The 24,154-nt window shown below is 49.0% G+C and overlaps 2 protein-coding genes across 7 annotated transcripts in view; one reads left to right on the plus strand and one right to left on the minus strand.

The window, feature by feature from the left end:
- The window catches only part of LOC119178190 (ATP-binding cassette sub-family C member 4), a 2,441,444-nt gene that overhangs the window by 58,916 nt on the left and 2,358,374 nt on the right, over positions 1–24,154 (plus strand). The gene's annotated exons all lie outside the window — the stretch shown is intronic.
- On the minus strand, positions 18,946–23,105 carry LOC119168131 (uncharacterized). Its single transcript, XM_075869032.1, has one exon. It carries the CDS (start codon positions 23,013–23,015, stop codon positions 21,786–21,788), a length of 1,230 nt encoding a protein of 409 aa, XP_075725147.1. The 5' UTR covers positions 23,016–23,105; the 3' UTR covers positions 18,946–21,785.

Here is a 24,154-nt window from a genome sequence, read left to right on the forward strand (position 1 = left end):
AAGTGGCCTGTAGGTTTTGTCACTGGGCATGTGGTCTGTGTCATTAAGATGGACGACACGTTGTGCACAACAAATAGACGCGGAAGCAGAGGAAAGAAAGTCCCAGCCTGAAATGAGTTCGTGAGAGCACAAGGATGGCACAGCGAATTTTATATGATGAAGAATGTCGTCGATTAGCACACGGGCAATACAGAAAGCGGAAGGGCGAATCATTGTTCCCTGGGCTGTAACCACTGTTGGTTCATGATAAGGCGTCGCGACTTTTCGAAGACGGGTACACAAATCAGCACAATTAATAGAAAACCCAGCCCCAGTGTCCACCAAAGCATCAACGCCCACTACCTCAACTGTGACTGCAATCATATTGTAAGGGCGCGCTAGAGGAATTGGAGTACTGTGTTGGAATGCAGTTTGTCCTCCAAAAACTGCATTGCTTAGTTTTCCGGACGCATATCAGAAATGAGGGAAGCAGGCCGAAGAGGAGAAGAGGAGCGACGGTAGGGCGACGGTGAACGGCGTTGGGTTGATCGATGACTACTGCGCAGTTCACCAGATGCTGGCGGAGATGGAGACCGACGCGGCGGTGACAAATAACGACGGCCCTGGTACAAGGCTCCTGCGGTATAGTCCTGTTCGCGTATGTCATACTCTTGGCGCTCATCTTGCTGGCGCTTGCGGCGAAAGCGTGAAGTGTGAGCACGATAGCCACAATAATAGCACGTAGGGTGGGTCGATCGATAAGTAGGGTAGTAGCTTGTGTTAGATGCTCCGGGAGAGAGAGCAGTGAGAGGGACAGATGATGGTTCAGGCGGTGGTAATGAAAAGCTCGTGGAAAAGCTTGTGGGAGGTGCGGCAGCAACCGACGTGTACGTTCGTGGCGGCGACGTCGAGCTGACAGTGCCTGATGGTGCGGTGACGGCATGCGAAAACGATGGAAGAGTACGAGCGACAACGGGCTGCAGGTGGGCCATGTGGGTCATGGACGTAAGCTACTCCCTGATGAAATCCCGCAATGACGTTGAAGAAGGCTGAATGGGACACGCTGAAGGTATTGTGAATCCCATTGATTCCAATTCTTCGCGTATAATCACCCTTATTATGTCCCGTAGGTTTGGATCCACCGTAATACGGGCCGCGTCACTGTCCGGTTGTAGGCGCATAGACTCATGTTCTTCGAGGCGCTGACAGGTTGTCGCAACGTCAGCAATGGTAGCCAGATGCTGGATTGCAAGGGCATTGAATGCGACGGGAGCAATCCCCTTAGGAAGCTGGCGTACCTTGTCTGACTCTGTCATTGGGGTGTCAACCCGGCGGCAAATTGAAAGGACATCCTCGATGTAGGATGTATACGACTCCCCGATGTGCTGTTTCCGAGTCGCGAGAGCTTTTTTTGCGAGAGCCGAACGAACAGCTGGTGTGTCAAAGTCATGGCGAAGCTGATCTTTGAAGGCTGACTAGTCGGGAATGTCGATGAAGTGGTTGAGGAACCACGTAATCGCGACACCCGTGAGGTAGATTGAGATGTGAGCGAGTTTGTAGGTGTTATCCCACCTGTTATCAGCGCCGGTACGTTCGAAATTGTCCAGCCATTCCTCCACATCTTCCCTGCGCATACCAGCGAAGGGATGGGGTTCACGCTGGAGGCTGGTAATGACGTGAAAAGGCGCGGAACACGGTGGCGGAGTAGGAACGGCTGCAGCACCGACCTCTTCTTGGTGCGACATATTTCAAGACACCAGTCCCAAGCGGCGACCTGAACGTAGCTCCAGGGGGTAGAGTGGTCAAGAGGATGACGGGGGATCTAACAGCACGCTCCACCACGTATGAAGTCTTGGTTTGGAAGACCTTTATTAGGCCCGAGGAACCGGCAGTCGACAGCTGAGATGAACGAACCAAGATGATGCTACGTGGCAACGATGAGGATGCATGAGCAACACATGATAATGATGATAATGTACAGATGAAGAGGATTGGTATACTAAATGCCCACAACATATATGTAATGGTACCTTATATCACTTGTATCACTCAGGGCTGCTTCTTCACAAGGCATGCCATGCAGCAGGTTCCTTGTCCATTGTACACAGCTGCTTCCACGTCAGGTGGGCAAGAAGGCTGTGGCAGAAAACGAAGTTTGTCTAATTTATGTGACACTTTGTCACGCTATAGCAAAACTACACTCATAATTTGTGATGTTTTTCAAATGCGACTGCGGTAAACTATCAATTCCTAGGTTTTTTGCACTATTATAAGGGCTAGCTACGAAGACACATGCGAGGCGAAAGTAATTTATTTGCCTTCTTTCATCGCAATGGCCTGGCTGGTGTTACCTAGCGATAGAATTTTAGAATTAACGAGTCGGCGACTCGTTTCTACGTGAAGCCAACCCGCAAGTAACGCACGTTTTTCCGGTGACAGATTGGGACATTAAAAATTTTTAATACTCAATATTGCAATGGGCTGCCACCGTGTCACGCCTACGCAGTCATTGGCAAAAAACTATATATGTTGAAATGAACGAACTAGCCCAGCAAGCAACGGTCCTTAAAAAAAGAGGCATTTATCCTCGGAGCATATCCTCGGAGTGAATGATGGAGAGTGGGGCGAAGCATTCGTCCTTCCATTCGTTCTTGCTTCCCTTTGTTCATGCGTCCGTCTGTGTGACCATTCATGCGTCCATCCGCCCGTCCGTGCCTGCGTCTGTTCATGCGTCTTCTCTGGGTTCTTCCATGCATCCACCCCGGCGTCCGTTCATGCGTTCATCCATGCATCTGTCTGTTTATCCGTTCGTCCATCTATTGAACGCTCCAAGTACCACCATCTCAGATCTTTTCATCATATATTCCCCATATAGAAGCACCGCCATCCAGCAGACATTTTAAGGACTAAACGAGAGGTGGCACACGCACACTTTCTTCCGGCTTGCGCTTCGGGTCTATTTCCCACCTTTAACCACCTCTAGTTCATGGTTTATGTGTTTAGAAAAAGTTTATTCTACCTTCGGCATTCTTATCCATACGAGCACACACCGAAGGCAACGAGCATCGTCAACTGCAAACCTGTATCGCGATATGGTTTTGATTATAAAACCATTGCTTTAGAAAACACCTGGCGTCTTTCGTTAAGCAGCTGGCGTCTTTTCGTTTTGCTTTAGAAACATCTGGCGTCTTTTCGTTTTGCTTTTAGAAAACATCTGGCGTCTTTCGTTGGTTTTTTTTATCAATCAACGGCGTTTTGAACATTAATCACAGAGGTAAACAATGGCTGCTACTGGGAATGGGAGACAGCAGAAGTGGGCTTTTAGCTAACACTTACACTTCTACTTCTACTAACGTTTCCTACTGGAACATGCCAATGGCTGCTAATGGGGAATGAGAGTCAGAATAATTGGGCTTTTAGTTAACGGAAACGCTGCGATTTTTTTATTGTTCAACAACGCACAGGAGAAATCTCCCACCGGACCCCCTTGGAGGTCAAAGCGTAAGACATGTTACGTTCTACGAGGGACGAACGGGTGCCGCTTTAAGGAGCTTCGCTCCTAAAACTGAAGTGGTTTCTACTCACTGGCCTGGGCTTGCAACGGGTGTTTATTCGATGAAAGCTTCAGCGGTCGCTTCTTTCTCCGGAAGTCACTTGAACTTTCTTCGCGAAAGCATTTGAACGAGTCACAATAAACAGAACGAGAAAGAGTGTGACGGTCGGCAGAGGCTGGAAACTTTAGCAGCGAAACGAAACAGTCCAAGACACATCCGAACGTGCCACGAGCCGTTACCTGCTGTCGCAACCGTTGGCCGCCGCGTATATTTTGAAAAGAGAATAATAATGTCGATAGGCTGTTGCTGACTTCAAGTCAGCTGGAGCGAAAACTATTACAAAAAAAAGGATGACGCAGCACATCTTAAAAAAAAACTACTTGCTATAAGAACAAGTTGTTTTTTATTCGTAACAAAACGCAAAAAATGTAGTATTTGATCATTTTAGATTTGAGACTTGGCCCCGACGAAGGCGCCCCTACAAGAACGTGCAATAGCGCGAGTGACTAGAGGCATTAGTAAATACACTCTGGCTGTTTTAAGCAAAAAACGCGCCGTGGTTGATTTCTTCGCTCCCTACAGGTGATCACTTGAACTTGAGAGTTTCCGGGGCCTGGCGCCGCTGCGTCTATTTATTTGTATACGCACCGCCAACCGCCTATCCACACTTTCGCGGGACGGCGCTGCCACCTATAGCCTGATCTCGCCGCGAATAGGAGCAGCACGCAAGCACCCTTTTGAATGAAACCCGTGCAGGTTAATCGTAAATTAGAAGATAGTTGTTTCTGATGAGATAACTTACAGGGGCCGGCATTGGTGACTTAATCTCTAATAAAATTTGTTTTCAATTTGATGCTTACTAAACTACAAAAACAGTATCAAAAGGACGCACGTCGAGCATTATCTCACCAGAAAGGGTTGCCACTTTAAACCCGCTGGGAAACACTTGGTTTTAGCAAGGTTTAGCTAGGATTGGGCCACATTGCCAGGAATATAGTGACCCAGTATATAGCTATAAAATAGAGGTGGTGAAAGGTGGGAAGTAGACACGAATCGCACTCTGTAAGAAAGAGCGCACGTGCCACCCGTCTAGTCCGGACCTGCCACCTTTCTTTTAGTGTTTGGAATGTCCGCTGGCTGGCGGCACTAAGATATGATGACGGCACTAAGATATGATGGCCATATAAGTAAGGACGGAAATCGAAACCGCCCAAACAAGAGCGAGACATTCCCGTTCTGTTATAGAATAATGACGTTCAGACGTAGAAAGCAGATGGCTTGCGTACGCGATTACACGGTCGTTGTCCCGCTGAATTTGCGCCAAAACTGCACCAATTCCGTGACCACTCGCGTCTGTGCGCACTTCTGTAGGAGCATCGGGGTAGAAATGTGCAAGAATAGGAGGTGCCGTTAGAGGGGTCATTAGCTGAGAGAAGGCGTCAGCTTGAGGAGGGCCCCAAGAAAATGGCACGTCTTGTTTGAGAAGGTCGGTGAGTGGCCGTGCGAGTGTCGCAAAGTTTTTCACGAACCGGCGAAAGTAAGAGCAGAGGCCCACAAAACTGCGAACATCATGGACAGAGCGTGGGACTGGGAAGTTTGTTACAGCGCGTACTTTCGCCGGGTCTGGCCGTACGCCGGTAGCGTCAACAAGGTTACCCAATACGGTAATCTGACGAAGACCGAAGTTGCACTTGGAGGAATTGAGCTGCAGGCCGGCCCGTCGAAATATGGATAGAATGGTCGAAAGGCGTTCAAGGTGGGGTGCAAAGGTAGGTGAGAAAATGATCACGTCGTCCAGGTAACACAAACATGTCGACCATTTAAATCCCTCTAGGAGCGTGTCCTTCATTCTTTCGAAGGTCGCTGGAGCGTTGCAGAGCCCGAATGGCATGACCTTGAATTGGTAAAGACCGTCAGGGGTAACGAACGCGGTCTTTTCTTGGTCCATGTTTTCTACAGCAATTTGCCAGTAGCCAGATCGGAGGTCAAGAGATGAAAAGAAGGTGGCGCCATGGAGGCAATCAAGGACATCGTCAATACGTGGTAGAGGGTACACGTCTTTTTTGGTAATTTTGTTGAGGTGGCAAGATTCAACGCAGAAACGCTATAAGCCGTCTTTTTTTTTACTAATACCACGGGAGATGCCCAAGGGCTCGTTGATGGTTCGATTACGTTTTTCGTAAGCATTTTGGCCACTTCTTTCTGAATCACTTCTCGCTCGGACGCTGACACGTGGTACGGCCGACGGTGAATGGGCGCAGAGTCACCAGTGTTGATTCGGTGAGTGACAATTTTAGTCTGGCCCAAGGAACGATCGTCGGTGTCGAAAATGTCACTGTATGAGGCCAAAACTTGGCAGAGAGCGTCGGTCTGGTGAGGCGACAGATCCGACTTAATCATGTTTCAAAAAATACCATCGTCTGAGCTGCGTGACCGCGAGACTGCGCTTCGATCAAGAGCAGATACAGTGACAACACTGACATCGTCCTCTGTTATGGAAGTTAGCTGGGCTAGAGACATTTGGCAGGGCAACACTTGAGGGGTGAAACCAAAAGTTAAAGAGCGAAAGTAACACACAGTTATCCGCTATGGTCGCGATGGTATAGGGCACAGTAACACTGCGCGTCAGCCGAACGTCAGTAATAGGCGTAATGATATAATCACCGTCCGGAACAGGAGGGGTCGATGACAAAGAGACGTACGTGACGGCTCGAGGTGGCAGGCGAACGAAAGTGGTTGGGCTCAAGCGGCTGGTGCGCTTTGCAGAGTAGTCGGCAAAGATTGGTAGATCAAGACTGAGGGTATTAGACGAACAATCAATTAAGGCCGAGTGTTCCGAAAGGAAATCAAGGCCAAGTATTAGGTCATGAGGGCAGCAGGCTAGCACGGCAAAAAGGACCACGGCGTGACGACCAGCAATGCTGACACGAGCAGTGCACATTCCTATTACTGGTACAGTACCGCCATCGGCAACGCGTATTGCCTGCGTCGTAGATGACGTCATAATATTTTGTAAGCGGCAGCGTAGAGAAGCGCTCATATTAGACAGGTGCGCACCTGTGTCATTGAGGGCGGTCACAGGAACAAGGTCGACTTGTACTTCAAGCAGGCTATGGTACGTTGGAAGCGTAAGTAGAGGATTTTCGGCCGTCACTGGTATTGCAGCTTCACCTCTATAAGCTGCAATAACTAGTTTTCCTGCTGCGGTCGTCCAGAGAAGCTCGGCGAGGAAAAGCGCCGAGGTGGCGGAGAGCGGGATTGGCGACGTAGCGGCGACGGGGAGCGAGAGCTGTGGCGACCAGACGAAGGGGCGTCAGGGTAGCGGCGACCGGGCAAAGGGGCGTCAGTGGAAGGCTCGTAATATGACGACGAATTGAAATTGAAGGGCGCGGCGACTGAACGTTGAGGGGTCGTCGAATGCATGAGCGCCGAGGTAGAGAAAGTCTGACGTGGTTGGTTTGACCAACGGCGGCGGCAATAGCGAGAAACGTGCTCAGGCTGGTGGCAGGAAAAACAAATAGGCCGGTCGTTGGGTGTTCGCCATTCCAAAGGGTTACGGAAAGGCATTGTTGGAGGTGAATGGCGAGCGTGTCCTCGGGAGTAAGACGGGACTTCAGGGTGAGTCAAGGCACATGCTGATGGAAGACCGAGGTTCGCAAACTCCTGCCTCACCACAGCTTGTATTAACGCCACTGACGGCTGTTGTTGGTCAGAGGCGAGCGTTGCGAAAACGGGTGGCTGAAGAGGAGCCGGACAGGCGGCTTCGATTTCCCGACAAACAATGCGTGTGACGTTGTCATACGTGGGGGACTGGCGGGCGGCTTCACACGATGAGGTTGCGGCCGTGTTGGGCAGCCGGGTGAATCGCTGAGTAATACGGCGGCTCTTGGCTTCTTCGAACCGCCGGCACTCTTTAGTGATGGCGTCGACGGTGGCAACGTTGTTGTAAACTGGAAGATTAAATGCGTCGTCTGCTATGCTTTTCAGCACATGGGCCACTTTCTCAGACTCACTCATGTGCTCGTCAATCTGGCGGCATAGGACGATGACGTCGTGAATGTACGCGACGTACGACTCCGTCGACGTCTGTGCACGAGCCGCCAGTTGATTCCGCGCTGCGATCTGCCGCCTGACGATGTCGCCAAAAAAGTCGCGGATCTTCTCTTTAAAGGAGTCCCAGCTCGTAATCTCCGCTTCGTGCGTCTCGAACCACACTCGCGGTGGGCCATCGAGGTAAAAAACACATTGGCAAGCATAACAGTCGGGTCCCACCTATAGCTTGCGCTGACCCGTTCGTACCAGTTGATCCATTTGTCGACGTCAACGCCATCCTGACCGGAAAATACACCGGGATCACGAGCAGGAGGTAGAACGACGTATGTAGAAGTCACGGTAGGGGCAGGTGGCGAAGGCGATGGTTGTTCAACCTGTGACATGGTTGGACCTATGATGATGCGGCCGTTGTGGGGCTTCGTGATGAAGACGGGAAAGTACCCAGCACCTCCACCACAAATATGTTACGTAAAAATGACACGAGGCGTGTTTATTTAAAATCTATATTCAAACTGATGCGTATGTCGTCGACTAAGATAGAAGACAGCACGCACAACCGAGACCACTTCCTCGTTGTCGTCTTCTGACCGCTGATACGTCAGCTACGTAGCAATATCATGATTTTCTTGTTATGACCAGTCAATTGTGCTCTTCATACAGTCATGTTATGCCATACCAAGTTCTTTATCGATACCATTATTGGAACGACCAGGAGAGCTAAAAGTGATAGGCGGCTAGATAGATAGATAGATTGATAAATACATAGATAGATAGATAGATAGATAGATAGATAGATGCGCGCAAAGTCGCTGAAGTTCGCTAAAAATCCTTCGCAATTAAAACATCTCCAGCCTTGTGCGCAAACGGTATCCTAATGGCCTCTCTGAAGAAGAGGGACCGTCTTGTTGTGGCGCGTTTCTATAATTGCAGAATACGTGCGCCAGTTATGGGATCAGGCAAGTGCCTCCTGTCTTCTTCAAGCCGTTTTTGATCATGCGCATGGCTTGCTGTGCTAGTCCATTACTCTGGGGGTGATAGAGAGGGCTTCAAATATGCGCGATGCCATTCCGCTGCATGAACTGCTCGAACTATCGCGCTGCGATTTGCGTCCAGTTGTCCAAACTACCGTGCACGGTATTCCAAAATGGCAAAATATTGTCGCCGTTACTGTGCTATGGGAGTAGGCCTGCGACACCATAAGTGCCTCAATCCACTTTGTGCGAGCGTCAACGACAATGAGTAACATTTTATTTTTATTTGTCCCACATAGTCCACATGCAAACGCGACCATCTTTCACGCTTCTCGGGCCGATTCACTGGTTCTTTCGCTTGAGGCATTGACAACGCTTGCACGCAGTTTTTTAATGCCGCAGCAATGCGCTCAATCTCTTACTCTAAACCCTGCCACCAAAATAACGATCTGGCCTTTGCCCTCACAGTGGAAACTCCTTGGTGGACCTCATGCAACTCTCTTGCAGCTTCCCACGCACTGCTATTAGTTACCAAGCGATGACCCCAGTGAAAAATTCTTTGCGAACGGACAGCTCATTCTTTTATTTGTACGAATTGGCGATTTCTTTAGTTTTAAAGTGAAGCTTATGTGGCCAGCCTTCTCGTGTGTACTTGCAAATCTGGAACAGTATCTCATTAACGACGGCGAGTGCCTGGAGCTCCTTCAACGGCAGGGCCGGCTGATCCCACTGGTCCAAGGCCTCAACTCGGGCTTCTTCATCCTGCTCCTAGTCTTCCTGTAACAGTTGGGGTAGACGGCTCAGAGCATCGGAATTGCACACAAATTTACCAGGTCGATGTTGCAGTCGATATCGGCAGGTCCCAAATATGATGGCCCAACGCTGAATACGGGCAGCGGCCATAGGCCTCTGACAATCGGCTCTTAGGAGACTCAGCAATGGTTGATGGTCGGTGATAAGCGTGAACTGTCTGCCCAGAAGATAATCTCGGAATCGCGTGACGCCTTAAACCAGAGCCAAAGCCTCATGTTCGATCTGTGAATAGTTTTTTTGTGTGGTAGTCAGCGTCCTAAATCTAAAGCCAAAGGGATGATACTCTCCCTCGATTCCGTAAAATAGGTCAGCTCCCACACCGTAGGGTGACGCATCGCACTCCAGAAATAGCTCTCGTGCGACATCGCAATGGGTTAGCATAGGCGCGGAACACAGAATGGCTTTTTTTGAAGTCATCGTTTTCGCGCTCATCCCAAGATAATTTCGGTTTCTTTTTTAGCATGTATAGGGGACTCGGGAGCGTGGACAGATTAGGCAAGAATTCATTGTAGAAAGTTAGCATGCCTAAAAAATTGGCCCCATATCTGCATGTTAATCTGCAAATGTCGTCGAAAGACGATAGTATTTTGTGAGGAGAGAGTACACAAAACGTTTATTTGCTGTTCTGCGCAAAAAAATTGGTGAATGGTATTTTGGAGGTGCTGCGTTAGAGTGCCTCGAGCGCGCAGCGAAGGCGAACGAGCGCATCAAGTCACGTCAAACGTTAGGCATGAGCGCTATCTGGCAGTTATCTTGGAAAACGAAGCGTGTGGCTCTGAGACGGGTGTGCGCGCCCGTCTCAGAGGTGATAAGGTGTAGAACGCAAGGCGACGGGTAGGTGTCACCACCGCATCATCTTAAGAAAGCATTGGAAACACTTGCCTTTTCGGGCAAGCGTTGCGTGGTCAGCACTGCGTGGTAAACGCTACGGTCCTTATAAATACTTATGTATGCGTTTTTTAGTAAAATACGCCCATACAGAATATATACGTGTTGTTATGGAGCCTCATACATGCGCAATTGCTTTCTAATTGATGATCGCACAAGTACGAACGCCGAATCTTGAGCAACATTGGTGGGTGCTGCGCATGGCGTCGGCCGTTTGGGGTATCGGCTGGTGTCGTTTAGAGTACCCGGTATAATACACCGGTATCATTAAGAGTGGACAAACAGACAACAAGACAGACATGCCAAAATTTTTGCATCGAAGGTACCAAGAAAGAATATAGTCTTTAAAAAAAGACTGCAACTCCGTGACATTGCGAGTAGTCGAGGCCAGCTTAATTGCTTCGATGTTCTTTGAGGGGTGCAACCCTGCTGCGTCAATTCTGTGGCCTAGATACGTAACTGACTACTCCCATATTCAGCAGTTGTCCAAGCGGAGCTTGACGCCGTATTCCCTGAACCACTGCAAAACTGCTTCAAGGCTTCAAGGCGCAGTTGGCTTATCGTTCACATCTGCTATCAGGACGTCATCTAAGCACGCTGGAACCCCTGGAATTCCTCGCAGTACATGATCAGTGGTTCTTTGAAAAATCGTAGGAGCCGTGGCTATCCCAAACGGTAGCCTACTATAACACAAGAGGCCCTTGTGAGTGCTTATAACCACTAGCTTGCGCGAATCTTCGTCTAGAAGAATTTGGTTGTAAGCATCTCGTTGATCCAATATGCTGGTGCTGCCCCCACGAAATGTAGCGAAAATGTCGTCCACTACGGGCAGAGGATATCTCTCCATTTTACATACTGGGTTAAAAGTAACTTTGAAATCGCCACTGATGCGGACTGTTCCGTCACATTTCAGCGCTGGCACCACCGAGGTTGCCCATTCCGTGCTTTTATCATTCTTGTATTTTATTTGTAGGGTTAGACACGTCAAAAATTTGATGAGTACAGGGTTGAAGTGATGTACTTGATTCCGTTGAGCTATGGGGCATTTTATATTGGGCAGACGGGCAGGTGCCTTAATATAGGGCTACAGGAACACAGTAATTTGTGTAGTAGGCGTGCCATATAAGGTAATCTTGCTCAACACTGTTTTCATTTCAACTGTCAACCTAACTGCGGGAATACTATCACTTTGGCTCACAGAAAAGATAAAATCAGGAGAACAATCAGTGAAGCTTACTATATGATGTCTCGGAAGTTTGGCGAATGCGTTAGCGCACCTTCGACACCACTTACGGATAGACAAGTGGCATGTTTACACAAACAAATAAAATGAAAAAAAAAGGTTTAATACAAGCACGTGTAATACTGTATGATAGCACTTCGATAGGATCATACCTGCTCTGCTTGCAGTGCCCATCTCCTTGTATGTTGCTCCACCTTTTTTTTACTATTAGTTTCGATAAATGTCAGTTGTTAGATGCGCTTTCCCTGTGCCAGTCCAGTTTTTCGTCCCCAACTTTGCAGAGCAGCCTTTTCCTGCAGTATGTTCCAACTAGCACCCAAACCAGCTTTTCTGTACTGTTGCGTAACGGGTGCAGCTGCAAGACTCTCCTGCTTCCCGTCAAATGAGAGCGATGCGATGTGAAGAAGCGGTGCCCCTCGGGTCTCGACAACTGTAACAGGTAGCGGCCGCAAAGGCTAGGGTCTTCGCAGTCTAACACAACGAGATCGCAGTCAACTGTTGCAGACTTGTATGAAACTTGCATTTCGACAGCACCCTGCACTGGTGCTGTCGAAATAACTCTGTCATGCTATCTTCCCAAGATAGCATGACAGAGTTATTTCTGATTTGAAAAGTCGTGGCTACTTTATTCTTTATTTATTCTTATGTATCCCCGCTTTGCCTCGAGGCGTTACAGCAGGGGAGTTACAGAGTTGAAAAAAAACGTGTTCATTGACACTGAACACTTGCACAGATAGTTTTTACAAAAAAATGAATTTGCATACAGGTTCGTCGTGGCCCGGCATGGCCTTATTTGGTGTTCATTGTCTGTGCGTTGAGAAATATAGTCTGGCCTTTTAAATTAAACGTCACCGTCAAGTCCCGTTTTCTTTATGAAATATCTGCTATAAAAGCTTTAGACGCAATTTTTTACGACGGGACGACAGCAACTCTTAGTTTAACACCTTTTTCATTTCGCAACAATTGTTACTGCAACAGTACACCAAACCGACTCGACTGCGTCATTACCAATGCCAAGAATACAGGATGAGAGGGACGAATGTACCAAAAAAAACACCACCTCCAAGAGTTGGCCTATCTTTACGATAGGCAGTATAGTTGTTGGGAAACACTTCGTTATCAGCGATGGATGGATCGAGCCAGGATGCTGTACCCAACACAATATCTGCCTTCATGGACTCAACCAAGCTAGCAAACTTATCAATTTTGTTCATTAAACTTCGGCAATTTACCACTGCATTAATTAAATCACGATACACGCAAGTAGTAGAACTTTTATGTCATCGTTTAGACAAGGCAACGACTTCTTCCTTTTCACTGTCCCATGCAAGCGCTCTTCCATGTATAATAAGTTTATCGGCTTTTAGCTTAACCTGATTCTCCTTATTCGCCCTTTTCACTTTACCGTTTTCCTTAAGTTTCTTTCGCAATGTACGCGTTTCAAATGAATAATCCTGCTCAACGCTATAATGTGTACCTTTGAAGTTCTTAGCTTTCTTTAGGATGGCCTCTTTTTCTTTATCAGATGAAAAGTTCACAATAATTGGTCTTTTTCTGCGTTCAATAACATGGCCTAACCGATGTGCCCTTTGAACTGATGTCAGGTCATATCCAAGTTGGGCAGTGCAGATGCCTTTAACAAGGGCGTCAGACTGTTCCCAAGTTTCATGCTGGTCATTATCTATACCGTAATACACAAGGTTCATTCTACGGACTCTGTTCTCGAGGTCATTGTTTTTATTCTGCAGAGCTCGTATTTGATAAGTCAGATCCTTAACTACAGTGGCTTGCTCTTGTACCAATTTCATGACGCTGTCTATATGGCCACCTAGCCAAGCTGTTGCGCAAATATATACGCCAGTTCTGGGTCACATGATGTTCCACCCATGCAGTAACCATCCCCGTCGTAATCATCAACACAAGCGACACAGAGAGCGTTGCAGTACCCCTCATCCAGCGATGCAAATGCTTCGGCTGACGACACTTTGCGCGGTGGATCCGAAGATGGTCTGGTGGAGCATACGCGTACCGTACGCCCACCGAACGATGGTCTTTGTATATCGCTTTAGGCACCACGCACACAGGTGAGCCTGAGTCGATTATCATATTCAGTGGCACTCTGTTCATTGTAACCTGTTTGTGGAGGGGCGGAACCAGGCTACCCTTATATACTTCTCAGTGACCCAATTTGCAGTGCATTACAGTCATTATCATCGCTTTCATCTGAACACTTTCTTATCGCGAAGGTTCTGTTGGTGGTAGCCGTCTGTGTGCCGTCTGTGTGCATACTCACGCCAGGTGACCTTGACGCCCACATTTGTAGCACCTGCGCCGTCGTAATGCGCATTCCCTGGCTTGATGGCCCTGTCTGCCACAGCAGCTGCAGTGCTGCGATAAGCTGCCCAGTTCTCTCCGGCTGATTTCGGGTTGCCTGTTATGCTTCACTCTGAACACCCCGACGGTGTCACCTTGCCCGTTCATCTGTTGAGACACTAACTCCGAACTTTCAGCAGCTAGACTTAATGCATTTTCTGCCAGCATCAAGTCCTTTTTGGCCAGTAGTTGTTCCTACAAGTTTTTTAACCACACCCCACAAACGTTGCTACCCTTCAGCATTCGCTATAACGTCGAAGAGAAGTGGCGGGTATGAGCTAGCTTGCGAATTTCGACGATAAACGCCTGCACGCCCCCCCCCCTCCTTTTTATTTATTTCTGTGAAAAAACTTGAAACTTTTTGATATGTCGTTCGGGGATGAATTTAATGCTCAGTCAAGGTTGAAGCAACTTCTTGATAGCTCAGCGAGCTCAGTTATTGGGGTGCGATTCTGCCGCGAAGGATTTCAGTGGTCCTCCATCCTAACGCTGCCACCAACAAAGCCATTTTCTTCCCGTCGTCAGTCACTTCATTTGCTTCGAAGAAGGTATCAATCTTAAGGAGATACGCTTGTCACGTGTATGTCTCCTCTGCAAAGTCTGGAAGCTTGAGGGCCATGGTTACGAGCGGGCTGATGGGCGTCTTCGCAGCTGGCGCCCGGTCTCGCGGCTGGCGCCCGGCTTAGGTGGATCGGTGGGTATCCACGTCACCAAGTGACCTTGACGCCCGCATTTGTAGCAACCACCATAAAATTGTGATCACTGTGGCTGAAATCAAACCTATGCTGTTTAGCTCAGTAGTGCAACACAACTAATGCACAGAGGTAGTGTGCCAGATTAACGTTATTGAATGTAGATTCCACAATAGCGTAGACAGCCAATAATTGTGGCCAACTAAAAGCACCCTTCAACAAGATTAGTGGTAAAAAATTCACAAATACAGCATCGCCAGGGTGAAGTTCAAGATGACCACTTGTAGTGGACGCTCAGACGTTTCAAAGTGCTGGCAGAGTGGACATTCGGAGTTAGTTGTCAGCGATGTCCGAATGAATGTAGTCAAGGCAAGGTTCAAATTTTAAGAAAAACTGTATTGTGCTATGTTACGGGTGAATCGGCAGTGGTTACATGTATAAGGAAACTGGACTCGGTGCAGGAGCTCGATCGGATACGTCCGACGCCACCCGCGTCTCGGCTCGCTCTGCGATGTGTTGCTCTGCGGTCCCGGCTCGAATCTCACTTTTGTTTTTTAGATGCGGAGCATCTAATACTCGAGGCTTGTAGTGCGGCGCCGTCCGCAAGCTTCCTCCTCCTTCTTCCACCATCTGTGCATCCCTTCCTCCTCTACACACCGCGCGCGCTTCACTCCTCCACCATCTCTGCACCCTTCCTCCTCTACACACCGCGTGCGCTTCTCCTCTTCACGAACATTCGCTAGCTGTATAATGTAGCGCGCATGCGCCGTCACGCTTCGAGAACATCGGCAGCTGACGCGCGCGCATGCGCCATCGCGCTTCGAGAACATCGGCAGCAGACGCGCGCGCATGCGCCGTTGCGCTTCTCCCCCTTCTCGAACATTCGACAGCTGGCAGTGCATGCGCCATCGCGCTGTATATATACTCAAGGTCGGCGCTCGCTCGCTCAGTTGCCGCTCGTCGGTTGGTTTGTACGGCGCGTCGACGTCCAAGGTCGCGGTGAAATGAATTCCAACGAATCCACAAACACAATGATCGACGTCCCTTCGACCAGTGCCGCCCTTTCGCATATGTGTGTACGTGTTCACTCATTTAACACCCCCTCCTACAACCACGTTAACCAATTTAGCCATCGACCCAAGTAAGTCGCAATTTAACACCCCATTCCACAACCACGTTAACCAATTTAGCCATCGACCCAAGTAAGTCGCACTTTAACACCCCGTTAACCAATTATATGCTCCGCATCCTCCTCAGTGTTCCCCCGAGGGAAGCTGCGGGCAATTTTTTTTTGAATGTTCGTTGAACCAATGGGCAACCGCGTCGAGTGCACGCGCTCAGGGCTCGGAGTCCACGTTAACGCAGTGCAGCGTTTCCCGAGCAAGCACGGAGACGCTGCCGGAGAAGGAGGCGCTGCCGGAGAATAAAACGCTGCCGGAGAATTCAGCTGTGCGAACTCGAGTGCCGCTGACACGGCCCTCCCGAAAATTGCGCCTGTCCTCAGGCGTGCGTGTCATTAGATGGCGATGGTTCCGTAACTTCCAGGAGCGGCTCCTTATATCTACGAATCTGCTCCACGTTGACGATTTTTTGGTTGATCATGCCCGGTGTGTGGGGTACTCTTTGGATCTCGGCCCTGTTTCTTCCGACGAGGGCCGTTATCTCGAACGGACCTTCATAGCGAGGATCTAATGTGCCCCGAGCGCTCAACTCAAGCAGGACGAGGTTTCCCGTTATGAACCTCGGAGTTCGCCGCTTCTTGTAGTATCGGACCACTGTTTTGCGCTGACTCTGCAATAGCCTCTCTCTTGTCTCCGCACGTCCTCTTGCCAAGTCGTGCAGTCTATGAGACTTGTCGATGTCTCCCTCGACTGAGGCGAGGTTGAGCTCTCCTGGCAGTTTTGGGTCGTAGCCGTGCATGAGTCGAAATGGGCTGTGGCCACTGGGACGATGCTTCGTGGCGTTGATTGCTAGCGTTGCTCGGGGTAGTTCCTTCTGCCATTTGTCCTTGTTGTTTAGCATTTTGCGTAGCACCTGTTTCAATGTTCCTACCATTCGCTCGATCAGTCCGTTTGATTGTGGCCAGTACGGTGGGGAGTTTTGATGAGCAATTCCCAGTCTGCGATTGAATTGGTTGGTTTTCTTGTTCACGAATCCCTTGGCTTGGTCCGTAAGAATGACGCTGGGAACTACAAATCGCGGAATCCACCGGTTTGTCATGAAGTCAAGGTAGTGCATTGACTAAGTGCTCGGTACGGTCACGGCGTCCATGTATCTCGTGGCGTGGTCGATACACACGAGGATGTTGTCTCCCTTCTCGTTTAGCGGACCCATGTGATCCAGGGATATCACCGCGTTCGGCTCAGTAGGAATATCGCGTGGGATGAGGCAACCTTCATTCCGTGTCGTGCGGGCGTTGATAGTCTGGCACGTGTGGCAGGAGTCAACATACTCGCGGATGTCTTTTCTCATCGATGGCCACCAGTACTTTCGCTGGATCAGGTCTCTTGTCTTTTCGACGCCTAGGTGGCCGTTGTTGTCATGGAAAACGACCATCACACTGCTTTGGAGGGCAGCGGGAATATCACCCTCAGACGGACCCGTCCTCCTTCGAGAGATTTCTTCACCAGTATGTAGTTTTCGATCTCGTAGTCTGAAGATTTGTGCTTGGCCTCCTCCCGAAATCTTTTGCAGTTAGTATTCCTCTCCTGAAACTCGCATAGGCGACTGTGTTTTCCGACAACTACTGCGTAGCAGTGGAGGTCTCGGGTCGAAACGCCCTGGTCGAAAGCCTCTGCAGATTCCGACTGCCTCGAGAGTGCGTCAGCAGCGGAGTTCTGGCGTTCTGGCTTGTGCTTGACATCGAAGGTGTACTCTGCTAAGTCGAGCGTCCACCTCGCAAATCTGCGGTTGCTGGCTCCCTTCTGGACGAGGTATGGCAAGCTGAAGTTGTACGTGAACACGGTAAAACGAGGGCCTCTTCTCAGGTAGACCGAAAACTTCTCAGTGATCGCCCAGTGGAGCGCCATGCACTCGAGCATATTAGAGTGTAGACCACGATCGTGCTCGTTTAGTGATCTGCTTGCGTACTCTATGATTCGCTCCTTTCCGTTTTGAGTTTGAGAAAGCACCGCGCCCAGCCCGGTTTGCGAAGAGTCGACGTGAACGTTAGTCGGGCAGTGTGGGCGGAAGCTCGCCAAAATCGGCGGGTTCTTCAAGGCGTGTTTTATGGCGTTGACGGTTGCTTCATGAGCGTCAGTCCATACGAAAGGAACGTCCTTCGCTAGAAGGCGCCGTAGCTTGTGCGTGACCTTTGCAAACTCCGGTATGAAGTTTCGGTAGTGGTTAGCGAACTGCAGGAAGGAGTACAGCTTCTTTGCGTTGCGATGCGGCTCGAACTTCTCGACAGCGGCAACTCTGGATTCGTCCAGTGTTCGTCCTTCGGCGGAGATCACGTAACCCAGGAAAGATACTTTGTCTTGAATCAACTGGCATTTCCGGAGATCCATCTTCAAGCCGTTGATCACGAATCTCCTGAGTGCTTCGTTCAGCAAATCCAAAGCCTCCCTCACTGTTGTGGCTCCCTGCCCGACATCGTCCATGTACGTAGCTGTCCTAGGTAAGCCATCGAACGTGCGACGCATGACTCTTTGCATGGTCTGAGGGGCCTTACAAAACCCAAAGGCCATTCGAAGGTAATTGTACTTTCCGTCAAGAGTGACGAATGCGGTCTTGTGTACATCGTCCGGCTTCATTCGTATAGTCAGAAATGCCGTCTTCACGTCCAACACAGTGAAGTAAGCCGATCCGTCGCGCATGACATCGTCAATAACGTCTTCCATGACGGGCATTGGATAAGAAAGGTTGATGGTTTTCTCGTTGAGCTTGCGATAGTCGTGTACCATTCTTCGTGGAGTCGTCAGGTGGTGCGGTTGGTCGACGACTATCGTTGGAGCACCGTGCTCGCTTTCGCTCGGCCTTATGATGCCCTTGGAGAGGTAGTCGTTCACCTGTTCTCGGATGAACTTGCGATCAGCTGGTGAGCACCTGTACGGCCTCGATGACACTGGTATATTGTCTCTGAGTTCGATGCTGTGTTCAGTGTGAGGACGCACGCCCAAAGTGTCGCCTTTGCAAGTGAACGCTTGGTGATGCCCAAACAGAATTGCGTGAAGTTGTTCCCTCTCTGCCTCGGTGGCATCCTTCGTTATCTTCCTTGTGGCCTCTTCGACTAGACTCGTGAAGTCTTCGTCGGGTGCGGGACATTTCGTGTTGAGGCGCACGTACCTCACTTCACTTCACTTCACTTTTATTTCCTTAAAGACCCCCTGTAGGGGTATTACATAAGGGGTGGTGCATAACAAAAAAAAAAAGAGAACTATACAACGGTGTTTTTAATGGCTTCTGCAAACATAGATGGGTTAGTGATGGCACAGGTGGCGTGAGGAAGGCCATTCCAGTCTTTTGCTGCTCTTACGAAAAAGGAGGCTTGGAATACAGTGGTCCGGGTACGTGGTAATGCGACTTGTAACGGATGACCAGTGCGATGGGATATGTGCGGAGGGGGCGTGATGTACGGTGGATGATTCAGTGAACTGAAATAAAACATATGAAAAAGAGAGAGGGTGGCACACCGTCGGCGTGAAGCAAGGGTTTCTAGACCTGATTCCGCCTTTAGAGATGAGATGCTGATATCGTATGAATATGCAGAATGAATGAACCTGGTAGCCCGATTTTGAAGTGATTCGAGTTCACTTATGATGTATGATTGATGAGGGCTCCAGATGGAAGATGCATACTCGAGTTTGGACCTGACAAATGATTTGTATGCAAGCGACTTGACGTAAGGCGGAGTATGGCGTAAGTGTCGTCTGAGAAACCCGAGTGATTTATTAGCAGACGAGATGATGTTAGTAGTGTGATGACGCCAAGACAGGTCATGAGCCAAGGTGATGCCGAGGTATTTGAATGATTGAACTGATTGTATGGGAACATTAGTGATGGAATAGGTAAACTCAAAAGGGTTACGGTGGCGAGAAAAAGAAACGAGCTTACATTTATTAGGATTTAAGTTCATTAACCAACGATCACACCATGTTTGTATGTTGTTAAGATCATGCTGAATTAGTGTTTGGTCATGAATGTTGGTTACTGATCGGTAGATTACGCAGTCATCGGCAAACATACGAAAGTTACATGATACATGCAATGGTAGGTCGTTAATGTAAATTAAAAAGAGTAGAGGCCCTAAGACAGACCCTTGCGGGACACCTGAGGTTACAGGTAGTCGGTTAGATGAGTGATTATTAACAAACACAAATTGGGAACGATTAGTCAGGAAAGATGTTATCCATGCAAGTACATTAGGATCTAGATTTAACAGGGATAATTTAAGAATTAGGCGTTTGTGAGGGACAGTGTCAAATGCTTTGGCGAAATCCAGGAAAAGAGCATCGGTCTGAATGTTGCAGTCAAGGTTAGAATGTAAGTCGTGAATGAAAATGGCCAGCTGCGTTTCACAAGAATAACCCCTTCGGAACCCGTGTTGAGAAGGATGAAAAAAGTGCATTGAGTCCAAGAAGTTGATGATATGGGAGTAGATGACATGTTCCATGATTTTGCAGGGGATACTTGTTAAGGATATGGGACGGTAATTTAGTGGAGAATCTCTGTTACCTGATTTGTAGACTGGAACGACCTTGCCTACTTTCCAGTCTGCTGGCAGAATGCTTGATGATAATGACTGCGAAAATAACAATGTAAGGTATGCGGCACACACATGTTTAACATTTATGAGAAGTTTTGAATTAATGTCATCCACACCTGCAGAAGAAGAAAGCTTAATCTTTTCTATAATCGAAATGATGCCGTCCGTAGAAAATGCAATCGGGGGCATAGACTCGGTGCTGCGCGCAGGTGAAGAAAAATCGGGAACTGAACTCTCATTCGTAAAAACAGAGAAAAAGGCCTCGTTAAAAAGGTTCGCGCATTCATTGTTGTCGACTATATCGCCATGCGCATTTGAAAGACTAGTGGTGCGCATCTCCTGAGGGTTTATCACCTCCCAGAATTTGCGAGGGCTGGTTGCAAGCATTTTGGGCAGCTCTTCATGAAAGAACACGTGCTTGGCGTTTCGAATGGTTCTAAGATAATCATCTTCCGCGGCGTAATATTTTTCCCATAAGGACAGAAGTTTAGACTGTTTGGCTGATCGGAAGAGGCGTTTTTTCTTGTTTCTTAGTTTGTGAAGTGTACGTGAAAACCATGGCTTGTTTCGGTTTGCGGTAAACGTTATTTTTGGGATAAATTTCTCGACAAGAGTGGCTAACTTATCTCTAAATATAATCCAATTCTCATCCACAGAGCGTGTATGGCTTATTCTCTCGAAATCAGGAAGAAAAGATATCAATTCATTATTGATGGCACTATAATTGCCCTTGTCGTAAAGACGGATTGTTTTGGTGACAAGATCGCGTTTTACAGGTCGAAACGCAAAGGCCGCATGGATTACCTTGTGGTCACTGACGGCACGCAGATATGTAATTGATGATAAGCTCTCTTGATGACTAGTTAGTATTAGATCTAAGATGCTGGAATTGCTCTCTGTAACGCGCGTTGGTTGGGATACAAGTTGGGTTAGATTGCAATTCAGGCAGAAATCTATGAAGTCCTTTGCGGGCTCACTGCCCACAGCTGACGGGACGCTACTACTCCAATCTATTTGAGGGAAATTAAAATCGCCGAAAAGCAGTATCTCTGCTTGCGGATACTGTTTCCCAAGGTCACTCAGGTTGTTGTTGAGCTTATATGCGAAATCTGGGTCACTGTTCGGGGGCCTATAACAAACGCCTACAAGGACAGTATGAGGGCGAGCACGGCAAACGACCCAAAGAATTTCAAGTTCAGGAGAGTTGGTCCTGGCCACCGAGCACGATAACTGTTGGTGCACAGCTATCAGAACCCCGCCTCCACGTGCGCCTGTACGGTCCTTACGATAAAGTTGAAATCCAGGTAGGTGATCTAGCACTTCTGCATCGGTTATATCATTTGTCAGCCAAGTCTCGGTTATCACCAATACGTTACTGCTTGATGACAAAGCAAGCTCAGAAAAAGTTATGCGTTTCGGAAAAAAACTGCGCGCGTTAGCAAAGACTACCGAAAGTGACAGGCCAGATTGAGGTGTGGGGGTGTGCCCGGCAGATTTGCGCCGAGGAAATTGCTACGACGCTTCCCTTACAGTTTGCGATTGCTCATCGTAGACGTAGCGCTTGTGACCCATTAGCAGTGTCTTGTACGTGATGGAAAAAGGCAGCGACTTGGTTTTAGCAAAGGCAATCAATTGCCGACGGACGTTTTGCACACGACGTGAAAAATCTTCACCAACACTAAAAGTGGTTCCTTTAAATTTCCGTCCATTAGAAAGAATCTCTCCTTTTGTTTTATGGAATGCGAATTTAACTATTATGGGGCGATGGTGGTTAGTACCCTTGCGGCGACCCAGACGATGCGCGCGCTCAATTTCCTTCGGATCGATGGAAATACCTAGACGATCACGGCAGTGCTTGATGACAAGTTGTTCAACTTGGACAAGTGCTTCCGATCCAGTTGATTCAGGAAGGCCATAAAATATGAGGTTATTGCGCCGAGAATGATTCTCGGCTTCATCCACGCGTGCTTCAAGCTTGCGCAGAAGGTCACTCGCGCGAGCGGTGTCTCTTCTGAGCGCTTCCACATCAGTACGTAAGGAAATAATATTTTGACAGTGCCCTTCCAGATCAGTCATGCGTCTACTGAGATCTGCTATAGATTTATCTGTTGATAGCAAATGGGACTTAAGGTCCTGTACCTGACTGATTAATTCCGTCTGACCGGCAGACAATTTCTGCAGTTCAGTTAGTACAGCATTAGAAGCAGGACCCGGATTGCTTTCAATATCGCCCGACATCATCAACAAGGCACGAATAACACGAGAACACTCAAGTGCAACAAGAACGCAGCAGTGTGGGCTCGGCAGCTGAAACAGCAGGTAATTACTAGACTTCTTAGCGAGAAGACTGTAAGTTTTACTAACCTGCATGACAAGAGTGAAAGGATTAGCGGTCTGCGTTGGTGCACAGCCGCCGAGCCCACACAGCGCCGCCGGCAAAGGCCGCTCTTTTGTAGTCGACACAGGCATCGATGCCGATGCTGATAGCGTCGACCAGGTTTTGTCGAGGACCATGTAGCTGACCGGTGGCGCCGGAAGGGATCCAGATCTGTTGCGTGAGGTGAAATCCAGTGGTTCCAAGTACGTTGCGGTTGATAAGCTTGTGTCGAAGACCAAGAGGGCGTGACAGGTAAGCGTGCCACTTTCGCTGGAACGATGTTGATACTGCAACGGTGTGGTCAAGGAAGCTGGCAGGAAAACGGAAAGCAGTATGCGCAGGAATGCGCACTGAAACACCTGCATGACAAGAGTGAAAGGATTAGCGGTCTGCGTTGGTGCACAGCCGCCGAGCCCACACAGCGCCGCCGGCAAAGGCCGCTCTTTTGTAGTCGACACAGGCATCGATGCCGATGCTGATAGCGTCGACCAGGTTTTGTCGAGAACCATGTAGCTGACCGGTGGCGCCGGAAGGGATCCAGATCTGTTGCGTGAGGTGAAATCCAGTGGTTCCAAGTACGTTGCGGTTGATAAGCTTGTGTCGAAGACCAAGAGGGCGTGACAGGTAAGCGTGCCACTTTCGCTGGAACGATGTTGATACTGCAACGGTGTGGTCAAGGAAGCTGGCAGGAAAACGGAAAGCAGTATGCGCAGGAATGCGCACTGAAACACCTGCATGACAAGAGTGAAAGGATTAGCGGTCTGCGTTGGTGCACAGCCGCCGAGCCCACACCCTTCGTCTTTGGAAACACTCTCGTCCGATTGCCGGCAGAACGTCGCAATAAGCGTTTCCCCGGTGCGGTGTGGTGTGCCTTGTTTCGGGGGTGGCAGTTCGGACGATGAAAATTTTCCGGAGGGCTCGACTGGAACGATAGTCACATCGTTTGACGTGTGAAACGTTACGTCAACGTTCGCGACTCGTCGCCAGTCTGATCCCAGAATCAGGTCGATGCCGCTGGGCAGTTCCGTTACCACGACGTCTTCGAGTCACACATGCGTGGTGCCCAGTGTCACATCAAGCGTTGCAGCAAGAGTTGGGCATATGCTGCGGTTGAGAACTTCAATGTTCTCGCGCGATACCCATGCGTGCGTGGGAATGTCGTCCATCAAGGAATTGGCACTCATAATGGATAAGTTGGCGCCAATGTCAATGCACACGCGGACAGGTCGGTTGTTAGCAGTACCGGACACTATTGGTAATGTGCCGCCCGTCGAATGCAAAAAACAGTTCGCTTGCCTAGGTGACGTAGTCCCTGTTTCGTGGCTGCTATTGTCCTTCTTCGCTCGTTTCTCGTCCGCTCTGATCGTTGCTGGCGTTTTCGGCTTTCTGCAATCACGGGACAGGTGACCGATGTCGCCGCAGTTGAAGCACGAACGAGCAGAGATGGGCCGCGGGTGTGGAGCTCCCGAGAAATCGTTGCGCGGGTTGGCCTTCGGCAAGTTGG

Source organism: Rhipicephalus microplus, chromosome 1, assembly GCF_043290135.1.
Source record: "Rhipicephalus microplus isolate Deutch F79 chromosome 1, USDA_Rmic, whole genome shotgun sequence".
NCBI classification, from domain to species: Eukaryota; Metazoa; Arthropoda; class Arachnida; order Ixodida; family Ixodidae; genus Rhipicephalus; species Rhipicephalus microplus.

What these genes read in the sequence shown, in the direction of transcription:
- LOC119168131 (XM_075869032.1), bottom strand. Translation starts at nt 23,015, where the DNA reads ATGCAGGTGTTTCAGTGCGCATTCCTGCGCATACTGCTTTCCGTTTTC.